General features: G+C 40.1%; 1 protein-coding gene across 1 annotated transcript in view; it reads right to left on the bottom strand.

Annotated features, from left to right (window-relative positions):
• The window catches only part of LOC113170870 (junctional adhesion molecule C-like), a gene marked incomplete at its 5' end in the record, with an annotated part of 31221 nt that extends 18142 nt beyond the window's left edge, over positions 1 to 13079 (bottom strand). Inside the window, one exon of the mRNA XM_026373174.1 lies at positions 12947 to 13079. Coding sequence (XP_026228959.1) covers positions 12947 to 13079 — 133 coding nt within the window. The remainder of the gene's footprint in view (positions 1 to 12946) is intronic.
• Between the last annotated feature and the right edge of the window lie 484 nt (positions 13080 to 13563).

The following is a 13563-nucleotide window of genomic DNA, read 5'->3' as shown; positions in this document are numbered from 1 at the left end:
AACACACAGCAGAGACATGTTGACTTAGCAGGTCCAAAAGGTTTAATCTGCCTCACTTCCTGCGTGCTCCAAGGATACCCGCTGTGGGCTGAAAAGAGCTGAACTGAAAGGGTGATGTTGGGATGCCGCCTTTAGCGACACACTAACTTTTTATACAACTCTGCTGACTTTTATTTCTAAGTGTTTTCATGAGTTGCATATTCCTCCATTCAGCATGGAAAGATGCTGAGCGTTTTTTTTTTCAATGCCTCTGCAATGGGAATAATCTCATCTAGGCTCACTGTAATTAAATGACAGCATGAATGCCAATAGACAAATATAACAACAAGAGTGTAACCAAATTCACTCATGTCTTGAACTGTGTAACTGCACGTTGTGGCAATCTGGAGCATAATGTGCGCAAGGCAGCAGGAATCTTATAAAAGTTTTCATAATAGGGCCTCCCAGCAGCATTCAGCTTAGTCATCAAGATGCTATCAGCTCTAAAACAGCAGGCCAAAGACAAAATTCCCACTTTTTCCAAAGTGAACTATTATAACAATGGCTCTACACAGCACAGCCCATTAATTGGCCTTTGTATTCACTCTTGTACAAAAGCTATGTTGTGTAGGCCTAAAGCATTAGATTGACATGATGTGTGTTTGATGAAGACAATTCTTTCAGCCAGCCTCTCTTTTACAGTTCACATTCAACATTAAAATATGTTCTCAAGGCTACAAATTCAACAAAAAAGAAGATTCTAGTTTTTTCAACAGATGACTCATCACTAACCTGTTTTTGTTCTAAGACTCACCCACATGCCATTTCAGTGAAATGTTTTTCAAAAAACAAACAAACTCTAGACTGCACAAAGAGCCGCTCATGTACTGTAACTAGTATATAGTGAGGCTTCTGAAGAAAACTGTCAATCCCAACGAACAAAGTGTAGACGCTATTTAGGGAATTACAATATTAGGAGCCAAGAGTCAAACAAGTTACTGATGCAAAGATTTACTCTTTAACAAAGATTCCCTTTACACAAACTGTGGCCTGAACATTGTGTAATGCTGTGGGAAGTAATTATGACTGTTTCATTGTTCCTTAGTAAGCGCTAACATGTAGCACATGAAGAGGAGTACACAATGTGTGGTCACCAAAAGTGTGTGACTGTGTGGGGATGACTGGTCACAGGTGAAATGAGTTTTGACAGGCAGACAGGAACCAGGGGTCACTCAATGCCCCCGTACTTTTAAAAAGAACAGTTTACATGGAGAAAGTAATGTTGTACTGGGAGACACAACCTTCTCTTCTATGTCTGTTTAGGAGCCTCTCTGGAAAGCACTCTCTGGTTTATGTACAACTTGGTGGAAGATATAAATGACACAACGAGCTGCTCTTTATCAAGGAAGTTAGAATTTGAGAGTTAAATATATTTAACATTTACAAAATACTAGATGTCTCACCAAAAAGATAAAAAAAGACATTAAAGTGTTTACTAGAATCTCAGAAATAACAGAACTCTTAGTTAAAATCATGGACACGCCTGTTCTCATGAGCCACATACTGAAAACAGACCAACCAAATTCCATTATGTCAGACACATAACTGGGAATAAATCACAGCCTCTACTCATTATAAGACACAGTTGTTATGAACATTATGAGCCTTCCATGTCAAAAAACAAAAATAAAGACTGTGACATCCTCAAGAATTTGCCAATAAGCAGCCCCCTCAGACAACAAATGTACATAAAGGCATACTCTGCACAGGCTGGCTGAGCTGTGGGACAGGGAATGTTCCTTCAACAACAGCTGGGGTGGGAAACCATCTGAGGCTCCTGCTGCTGAACCCCCTCCCTCCCAACTGGAGCCACACTTCCATCACCTGCTCAGGGAGGAATCCTTGATGGGTTTCCGTGGGAAATACCAGACAAAGACATCAGATAGCCAAACCACTGACCATTTCATGCCACCCATTCTGTTTCCAGACTGTCACGTGAACTATGCCACCATGTGTACAGTCACACAGGAAGTGAAGGTGTTCCACACACAGTTACAGTGCTCCTACTGCTCCGGGAAACAATGGCTAAGTTCCAAAGTACTTTCATGGTAAGAACAGAGGACAGCTGGCGACCTCAGTCACCTGCTGTCTTTGCTAGTGTCAAACATAACTGTAACGTGGTGTTCTATGCGCTGTGACTGTATACTGGGTATGTATTCATTATACAAAAAGTTTTGTCTTTTATTGCAAGCAACACAAAGCTGAACACCACACACAAAAATTACAAGGAAACATTTTCAATATAATTTTTTTTCTATTGCCATGAACCCAGGAATGGTTTTTAAGCAGATTATAATGCACTTTGTAGTGTTTACATGCTAATACAAGAACAAAAAACAGCATAAATCTGGTGCTTGATCCAGTAAGGACATTTAAACCCCACAGAGTTTATCTCTGTCTTACTTTTGACTGCCCAAATATTACAGTTTTTGCTACAGCAAAAAAGAACAATGATTCAGCTGCGTGTAAGAAAAAATAGCCCATTAACATAATTACAAGTGAACATTAGTCACAGTGAGCAGAATATTCCATCAATTAGATACTACTATCAGTTGCTCCCAGTAAGGAATATCTAGACCGCACTGAATGTACTCAGCGGGCCCAGACCTGACAAGCCAACATTTGCTGCCCAAAGGTATTAGTCTTTACACTGAAAGGAAAAAGTTTAACAATTTAGACAAAAGTGTTTACGCCCTGTTCCTAAGGATTGTTATCAACCTTTACTCTGGATTCCAGCACAGCACTCATTCTAAACTGATCCCTGACTGCAAAAGTGAGCTCCTCACTGAATGATACCAAGCTAACAATCGCCCCAAAGGAAGCCACCCACAGATGTGAGCGCCAATGATCTTAAGTGTTGATGATATGAGATAAAATTGTACAGTCGCTTGGTTCTGCATGAGTGATCTTTGGCTAGGGAAGGAAAGGATGGAGATGTGGAGGGGGATGAGTGGGGGATTCATTACTCCAAGCAGTAGTTGGACAGAGGCCATTCAGAGACACTCATCAGCACGGAGATACAGATTATTTCTGAGAGTGTGGTGGAAAGCTCATGAAACCATAAGATTATTGTTCTAGCTCAAACCAGATCGGGCCTGAATGAATAGCTGCGAGAGAATTCTGGGTTCAACTTTTGGGTGTGGTGCAGTGGGTGTAGAGGTTAGTGGCCGGTTGTATGTTTTTCTGCTTGTTGACTTCCGACAAAAGGTACACGCACACATGTTCTGGGCCCTCATGTGCGCACCATAAACTCTATCCCTTCCAACTAAATGGCTTTTGTTCTCGTGTTTTCTACTGTTGTTTTTTATTTTCTTGATGAATTATTTGTTGGCTCTTTGCTTTTGTACGCTGAATATTTTAAGAACCACACAGCTGTGCTCTCTGTATTCTTGGGAACAAGAGAATAACACTCACATGTGGCTTGGTTTGTAGATACAAAGCACAATGAGAAGCACACCACAACCAATCAAGAACTAGTCAAACACCTGAAGAACAAAGTGAAATTTCAAAATGTAGATGTCTGTTAGAGCTACCTGTCAAAATAAAGTAGTTTCAATCATGTTTACATGAAAGTGAAGTGAAAATTTGTTCTGTCAGTTTGTTCTTACTGCAGCTAAAAAATACAGTTAAACCCAGTTTTTAAAAATATATCTAAACTGCATGAGCAGCTTGAGTTTATTTCTTTTATTGTGGCATATTAACACAATTTTAACAATGAGGGCAGTTTCAAGTCTTGGAAAATCCCTGTAATAATGCTCTGTTATTACCGTGGCCCTGTGAGGAATCTCCACATTTCAAATTAGTTCTTTTAAGATAACTTTTGAAGCTCTGATAATGACCATTGTGTAAATATCCAACTTTGGAAGCGGAACAGTCTTGTGAAAGGAAATGGAAGAATAGATAACATGGTCATTTTGACTATTACTCTGCTTTTCTACAGGATAGGAGGTTCAGTGTTGTGAGACAGATAATTTGGCTTAATTACAATCTTAACAGACAAAAATTCAGGAAATCCCCTAACACAGTCGGGCTGTGGAATATTCACTGTTTCATCCTTTGTCCTGTCCTAATTTTGTTCTCATTTCCCATCATTTAGCCCAAGTCAATTCAGAGGACAGCACTACTGTAAAATAATATTCTTCTCTGTGTGCTGCTGTCTGGTGAACAGTCTTGTTGATGTCAACAGTTCACTTAAGTCTGTTAATGTGCTATTGCTAAAATTATAGGACAGTTCCAACTCAATACCTAAGTCTGTGATAAGCTTTGAGGCTGCAGCCAGGACATTTTGACCTGTTACAAATGCCAGACAAACCACTGAGTCACGGGGGAATCCACCCAAACTGCTCTCTCCTCTTTCCCTTGTTGCTTTCTATGACACAGAAACCAAGCAGAGGCACATGTAAAGTCTCCACGAGCAGCTCAGACAGGGGCCAGCCACCATGTTACAAACTCGCTGCCTATGTCTGGCATCCTGACAAATATCTGAGGCACTCACTTACCCAAAGCATGCTCTCACACACATATGGAAACAGCACTGTGTATATTGAGCTTCTTCTCTAGTTTAATTCATAGCAAAAGCTAAAAAGCATTGGTGATCCAGGCCCCTTAGATCTTTTCTGACAGGATCAGAAAATTCCATTAATGCTTCTTGATATCAACCATTTCAACTCTCTTTAAGTATTTATTCTCGTTCTATCTAACAACACTTTGAATGAGTGCAGTCTCTCACACAGCTGATAACAAAGTTTTAGAGGAAGCAGAGGAAGAGCACTCAGCTCTGCATCTTCACAAACCTGTGTCTTTTTCACCCTAATGTTTTGGCTATTTTACCATTTTGCATAAAACCCACTGATGTAAAAGGTCAATACTAAAATACTAATACAATACTAAAAATTCTAAAACAGCATAACATAATTGTAATTCAATGTTTAATATTTACCACAAAGTAGCCCTGAAGGGATAGCTGTCACACCATATGGTGAGACAGTCTGGTTACAATCTGTCAACTCTTATCTGTCCAGTCAACTGAAACCTCACTGTACTTCAGAGCTATTGATTATACATACACCACAGCTTTTGGAATTTTCCCCCAAAAATGATGGTTGTGATCTCTCAATTGTTAATTACTAGTTTCAAGGTATTGTTTGACATTTTGGGAAAATATCTTTAAAATCACTAATAGAGAGAGACTAATATCAATCTTGTCTGATCATAAAACCAATAAGGCTGAAATGGTTCCTTAAGAAACTCTAATAACTTGATTACAAGAAAATACTTGCTAAATGCTAATTCTTAACCTCAAAGCTCTCTCTCTCACACACACACACACACACACACACACACACACACACACACACACACACACACACACACACACACACATATATAGTGTATATATACACACATATATAAATATATATATATATATATATAGAGAGAGAGAGAGAGAGAGAGAGAGAGTGTCCACAGTCTAGGATCATGTCAAGCTGAAAATTCTGTATGCTGCATTTATTGTAAAACTGAACTAGCCTTATGATCTCAACAGAAAGTATCCACAGAGCAAACCCAACAAAAGGTAATTTATGTTTTTTGCCTTTTTTGTTGAATTCTCATTACTTGATGTCTTTGTAAAGAGTACTTAGAAGAAAAATATGATGGCAATATAGGGTTGGGTATTTTGTGAAGCCAAAAAAAAATGTATTCATACCATTCATGGGTACATGTAAAAAATGAGAACAGAAAAGAAAACAGAAAAGAGCAATTAAATAAACACACAATTATTAAGCTAGAATAATTACATGAACACGTCATATGTGAACATATGATTTGCACATAATCTGTTTTCTTTCTGTTACTTTGCTTCCACAAACAACATCTGGAGTTGCGCAAGTGCAACTGAATGGGACAGTATCCTCATGCAGCACAGTCTGCATGTCCTGCTTATAAACAGCCTACAGCACTGTCAGGTTTTAAAATAATCAACTACAGCATGTGTTTAACAAACTTTAGTGCTTGGTTCAGGTCAGGATTTGATCAGAGTGCAGGTAATGGGTTGATCATTTGCATGTGGAGGTTTGCAAAACTGCAAAAACCCATTCAAGACTGATCTGTGTTGACTCTTCCAACCATCATGCCTACTATTTTGCTTCCAACAAAGCCTGCAAGAAAACAGCACAATATTCTTGCTGCAATTTGGGCAATAAAAATATAGCTTTTTCTTCCAAGAAAACCAGTTAGTTGTTTATTTTAATACACTTGTCTTATTTTCTCTTCTGTGGTTTTATTGCTTCTCTTTTTAATTAAGCAAAATTATGTCTTATCTGCATACTAATTTTATTGCTGGAATAATCAATAGATTACTAGGAAATAGGTTGTTACGGTTGAAGCCATTACTGAAGAGCTCTATACTTCAACTTTAATAGTAAGACATTTTATATTTTGGGTCATTTAAAAAAATCTAATGTCGCAAAAATTCTAACTCTATAAGTCTCCAAGACTAATTTGAACAAAAATCTACTTTGTCATTTACTATTACTGGCAGCAATGCCCCATATTATTTTAAGACAAACTTGAGATTATGTTAAGAATGCCTACTGACAATTTGATGTTAAGATTTCATCTCAAGTACCTCAGTGTTTAATGTGTTACTAAACTTAACTCATAAAGCGACAAAGCCAATAAAGGGACTAGCAAGAATCTTTTTATAGAGAAATTCACTCAGCATCACTCTCTCTCTCTCACACACACACACACACACGCACAAACAACACACTCACATGTTAATCATCACCAATAACTCATTTGGATGAGCACTGAGATTTCTGTGTCATGTCTTACCCCTAGCACTCTGAAATCCCCTCACTGACGACTGTCCTGCCAAGTATAGAGCTACTGAGTATCTCTTTAAAGAGATGATGACTAGGATCATGCTCTGACATGGATTTTTAACCTCTCAATTAGTTTCAATTAGGAGAAATGTTATAGAAATGTTTTAGAACATGATTGTGATTCCTGGACTATATTGAGTGTTTGCTGAGTCTGAAAATAACAGATGTGTCAGCATGTAATAAATAATTTTCTAATTTTATTTATTTTTCAGTTTAAGAACATCAAGGTCCAGGTCTCATGCACTGACCAAGCCCCATCCATCATTTCTATGCTGTGTGGTTTTAAACCCATTTTAAACTGACCCCCAGAGGATGCCACTAACTCACATGAACTCTTCTACATGACATTTAGTGTCTCCTCAGAAATGGTTGGATTGTCCTCCTATTAAACAGCCTTGTTTCACTTCTGGACTTTGTTGTCCAAATGGTAAACAAACTAGACATTATATGCTTTTCCTTTTTGTTTGACAGATACATTCATATGAGGCTATAGGGGTGGATGTAATTCCATGCTACCACAAGCACACCTGCTCTTGATTAACACATGAATTTCTTGTCTAATTGTTAGAGATGTACTGATGGATCAGCTGAAGACTGATCTGATTCTGTGTTGGTCACATACTGTATACAAGCACGATAGTTATTGCTGCGCTCCGGAGCGCAGTGGAGCTGTGATAGTTTCCACTCATTGCTATACACTGTGGTTGACTACTTTGGCTGAAGTACATTTAAACAATCCTGGAACTGTGAATAAAAACATGCCATTAAGCTACTGCATATACAGAATAGTTGATGTATTGGAATAAACCGTGATCAAACACCTGAGGTTGTTCAGATGATTCTGCCTTCTGGTTATTTTTAGACAGTAATTGCACTTTTGTTACAGCCTGGTAAACAAAAGATGAATCCAGAGCGATTATCTAGTTATGAGTCTCAGTGGGAGTGCAGCCTGAAGCTTTTTCCTTGCAGTGTGACAGCAGCTCAGTCACATGGAGTTCATTGCCTCTGCCATGTCATTATTGAAACCCCTAATTATTTCACTAAGCTGACAGCATCCCAATGTTTGATCGATAGCGGTCTCTTTTGACCTATTGATGTACTCCATCGGTATCCACTGAGCACATGAGCAGGAGAACGGCTGTGGCACTTCCTCTCTATAGGGATCGTGTGACCAGTGATAAAGATCATTAAACAGGAAGCCACTCTTGTACTGCTTAAGCCTAGTCAGCCAGTGCAAAGGCATCTTAGAGATTATCATGTTATCCTGTTTAGAGTGATCTAAACTTTAAATAATGCCTCAGTCAAAACAAACAACGCCCGATATTGATGAAGCACCAAAATTCCCAAAAGCTCAGCAGTCCAAACAAGATGACAATTAACTCCTGTTTCTTATGAATACCTCTCTTATCAGAACAGCTCCTTGTAAATCTGACCAACAGAACCTTACAAGAAACACCCCTTTTCCTAACTGGGACCATCATAATATTTTCACTGGGTATTTTTGACTAGTATACTGCCTGAAGATTGGTCCTAGTTTGTGACCGATAGGTCTTTCACATGCTTGACATTTGAAGCATGCACATGCCTGCGCAATTTCTGAAACATGAGCATGTTTGTGTTTACCTTTCAACTTCAGCATCTGCTGGAGCTTACTGTCAGCAAAATAATAAAATGGTAAAAGCAGAACAGGGTGCTGAATAGCTGAATACGCTTCTGTCCTACATTAAAATGGATTTCTGTCTTAGGAGATGTATCGTCACACCCAATTTTTTTTTTTTTTTTTTTGAATGCCTTCAACTAGTAACACTACTGAGCTTTCTTCACTCGCCCCCCTTTCTGCTCTGACCTCAGCCAACTCATCAACAGGGGTCCTTTTTATCTCTTAGGAAAACAGGTGGTTATAATTCTTAGTCAGTCCACATACGATGAGAAGGTTTCTCCCTCCATGTGTTTTCTATTTGGAATGCTGCATTTGCTAACACGCACACTCAGGTTTGGGAGGGACGCGGCAGATATTTCTGGTTATGCCTGCGATGCTGCTCAAAACACCACCACCCACTCCTGCTCAGCTGTTTCAGGTCATTCCACACTAAGGGCCATGTGCCACTTCGCCTTTATCCCCACGGAGGGACTGTTGTTGCAGTGAGATCCATATGGCTGACTGCAGCCATTTAAGAGTTACTACAAAATTGTGTGATTTTGTAAATGCCCCACACAACTACACAACTCCCAGTTATGCAATAAGCACAAGCAAGCCCATAGTATAGTACCTGCAAAATTTCTCCCTGCTGACGCTAGACCTAACAGCTACTTCACTGACACCTCTCACTTAGGGGAGTCTGGAGAGGAGAACTCCTCAATTGTAACAAACAAATGCTGACTAGCAAGGGACTGTTTGTCTCTCTGTCCCTTTTACTCTGCCATTTACTGTCTCTGCAGTAAAATGTCAGACTGTAAATGACTTGCCCACAGGGACCATACATGCCATTCAAAGAGTGCTTCAAACATTTGCTCACAAGCTTTTGGTGGGTAGGGAAACATCTGATAACATGCACCTCCTATGGGAGACGCTATCACCGGCTCCTGCCATACCAAATAGCTATGCCACACATGCCAAACAATGAGAAAAGTGCAGACACTTGGCTTTCTTTTAGACAAATGTTTGAGGAGCATGCTGGGTAGCGTCATCCCACCAGCACCCCAGTTATGTGTGGGTTAGCGGCTGTTCAAAGCTCTTTGAGTGATGCAATGACTTATCAGCGAAGAGCACAGGGGGTGAGGGCTCAAAAATAATCTAGTGGACAGATTTCTCCCATATCTTATCTATTCAGATGAAAAGAGGTCTCCTGTTGGTTAAAACTGGCAATCATGAGTGAAAACAAAGATAATGTCCAGTCATAAAATTGTCAACTGTCCACGAAGAGAAACAATGTCATCACTTAAGCAAATGTGAAAGCTGATGCAAAACTAAAACAGTATTTCATCTTCTTAGTCTGATTTTCAGTTAGCAAATCTGATTAATGGGGTGGCTGTGGCTCAATAGGTAGAGCAGTTGACTGCCAATCATAGGATTGGTGGTTCGATTCCCGGCTGCCACGTCACATGGGCAAGATACTGAACCCCTAGTTGCCTCCCGGTGAGTCAGGTCAGCTGCATGGCAGCTCTGCCATCGGTGTGTGAATGGGTGAATGAGAAGCACTGTAAAGTGCTTTGAGTACCAACTAGGTAGAAAAGCGCTATATAAGTGCCGACCATTTACCATTAATTAGAGTTTTGCAATTACTACATATTTTTTTATTAATTTAATTTGTTGCTGTTCATCCACTCAACTACAATAGTGCAGCATTAAAGTCTGAAATGTGCAGATGTATACAGGTGTTTCTTCTAAGAGTCAAAGCAGTGATCTCTAAGTTTATATTTGCTCATTACTAATCCACTTTGAGAATCTTCCAGGCTCTGACATAACTTGGACGTGCTCTTGGCAGGAGGGTCCTGGCAGATGTCCTCTTAGAGCGCACCACTTTCTTCGGATGTTTTAAGGGGACTGGCTCAGGTGAAATCAACAATGGAAAATGTCAGTGAATTCCATTAGATCACATTGGAAAGTTTGCTATAAGCATGTGTGCTTAAAATAACAATGAACCTTGTCTTTCGATCCTCTGACAGATGACTGGGCTGATATTTGCAGCTATGTTCAGTCGTGCTGCGTTTAGCCTTCCCTTGGAATGGCTAGAGTTGCATGGCTATTACGATGATAGCTACTGAAATAATGTCACGAATTGAAAGTAACAAGCACATCTCACAGATGCAGAAAAAACCCACAGAGCGTGTGACCCACAGAGCAAGAAATGAAGCAAATAAGCCAATTCCTGTATGAAATATTAAGAGGAGCTATTCCAAAATACAACAAACATCCAAATTACAGTCAGTACCTATTAGTAATCAAAGCTTATCAGCACCAATTAGTAATTCATAACACAGCTTACAGCCAGCTTTAGTCTAGCCAGATTTGCCTTTTTTCTAAAGGCAGCAGTGATGCTGGCTGGGAGCCAGTCAGCCACATGGCTAAGCCCTGTCCAGGCAAGACAAAAGAAATTCTTAAATATTCACCAGTTCACTGCCCCCGATTGCGCTGCTATCACACCCTGTCACAAATTTACTGAGGGGAACATCATTAAGAGCACTGACTTTGAAATGTATCGCATGGGAAAACAAATCTGCGCACAGCCTCGAGGTATGTCAAGAGAGACAGTTTTGCAAGTAGAGTACAGCAACAGATTTTAAACAAGCTCCACTGCTATTCCTCATTAAAGCAAAGAGAACAAGCCAAATTACACGTGAGAGATCACAGAAGGTTCTTATGAATGTTTTTCTCTTTGATCTATATGTCTGGCCCTAACACATTCTTTATATACATCCAAAGGGAAAAACAAGCACTATAGTTCATGCCAAGTTGTTACTGTGACAATATAACCAGTTATTCTTACATACACAGAAAAACTGCACAGTTTGGAAATGTAAGACATGCTCAGACGTTTGTTATACCTAAAATGAAATTGACTCTCTTTCATTTCTAAATCAACTTTTTTAAATGACTGAACCATGACGAGGGGCAGGCATAGGATACTCACTATCTTCAATGAAGAGCAAGTCCCTGCTAACCACACACTGTTTCATTTTATAAATATTTGTAAGTAAACTATAGTTTTACATGGTCCTGAACTGAAATAAACTAATCTTGTAGTTTGGGAGCAAAATCTTATCTTTGACAGCCTGAAAGCCTGAAATAGTTCAGCAATAAGAAACACACACACACACACACACACACACACACACACACATATATATATATATATATATATATATATATATATATATATATATATATATATATATATATATATAAATATATAAAACACATAACACAATAGCAACAAGTGGCTTTTTGCTAGTCTGACAAACAAGTGCAACACGTGTAATTAAAATGTCCGGAGAAATGTTAATTAATCTTAATCGTCTTCATTTGTCTTCATTTATTCATTTATTTTGTGTTTTTCCTCCAACTGTCCTCAGAACAGGGAGTACATCTAAACTTAATACACTTCAATGGTGTTCCGCTCTTACAGCTGTAGGACTGATAAACACTGATAAATAACCACTGTGGGGACTTCGGATATTATATATATATAATATAAAGACACTGAAACCAATTGATTTTCCGACGGCTGCTGCTGTTTAGCAGCTCTGCTCTGGTGCGGTTTGAGAGGGAGGTGATGGAGGTGGAGGGGGTAGGGGACCGTCCCTGGCTGTGTGGCTCCCCCCGCGGACCGCCAGCTTTATTCCGCCGCTAAAAAAAACCGTTACCTCGCATCATGACTTCCAACATCTCTGCTGCCACCGCGGCTCCAAACCCGCGTTGAATAGTCAAGTGCGCTGGCTACGAAACTGCCTCCATTCATATTTAATTCACAAACACAAAGTCTGTCCCTAAAGTTGAGAGGCTGAAACTTTTTTTATCCGAGGTGAAGACACAAAACGTGGACTCGGACTGAACTGATACAAGAGCTGCTCATTAGGCTCTGTTCCTCCTGCTATGCTAACATGTGGCTAACTACACACAGTTGTTTAACATGCAGCAGCTTTATTCGAATAAAAGACGACGAAGACGAACCGATAGCGACGGACTGAAGAACCAAATCCAAGCTTTAAACCATCGCTCGACCCCGCACACTTCCCAGTCGCGCTGAAAATGGATGACAGCAAGTTAAATGGCGACTACATTGAACACTTTTAAAGAGAATTAGTGACTATCTAGAGTTCCCGCCGGTCACATTTGGTTTTCTGTCAGTTTAGCTCGACTTTAGCGTAAAGTTGGTCCAGATAACGTTTTACTTCTGAGGCACCATCTATGTTTCGCTGACGTTTCTGTAAAAGCTCCAGCAAACCGATGCTGAACTAACTAACAGGCACGGAAACTGAACAGAAGAGGCACTTTGACGGGGTTTTTTTTTTGGACTTACAGTGAGTTGAGAGGAGAGTCAGGAGGCAAGCCAGACGTGTTTTCGCCATCTTGGAGTGGATGCAATGCTCGGTTGGACTGGCCGTACATGCGCAAAGTAGCCGAAAGAGGTTTAGTGTGGATGGGGAGAGGGAGAGAGACGTAGGCAGAGAGTGGGAGAGAGAGAGAGAGAGAGAGGGAGAGAGGGAGGAGGAGGAGGAGGAGGAGGCTCTATTCTATTGGGTTTCCATAGCTACGGAAAGCATCACTCACAGAGAAAAGAATTTCTAGTTGACACGATGGAGGCTTTTACTACTGTGGCTTCTTACTGTAGGTTGGAAGCAGCTGGGAGCTCAGATTAGATCCCACTAGCCTCCAGTCTTTTATGTGCTGTGGGATACAAGTGAGATGACCAACAAAATCCCACATTTCCCAGTTTAGGGAGGAATCAAGAGGTAATGTCACAGTTATTATAGACGTACTGTAGTGAGCTACTAGGTAATATGCATGCTGGCCTGGCATGTTATACGCGCACTCCCACAGAAATATTTAATATGTTAAAAGTTGAGCTTGGCACCCTGTCGCCACTCTGACCAGAAGCATACGGCACTGGCTGTAAATCATAGTGCTGTTGAGGAC

Source organism: Anabas testudineus, chromosome 14 (assembly GCF_900324465.2).
Source record: "Anabas testudineus chromosome 14, fAnaTes1.2, whole genome shotgun sequence".
Taxonomy (NCBI): domain Eukaryota; kingdom Metazoa; phylum Chordata; class Actinopteri; order Anabantiformes; family Anabantidae; genus Anabas; species Anabas testudineus.
Note: the sequence above shows the minus strand (reverse complement) of the source record. Positions and strands in the feature narration are given on the sequence as shown.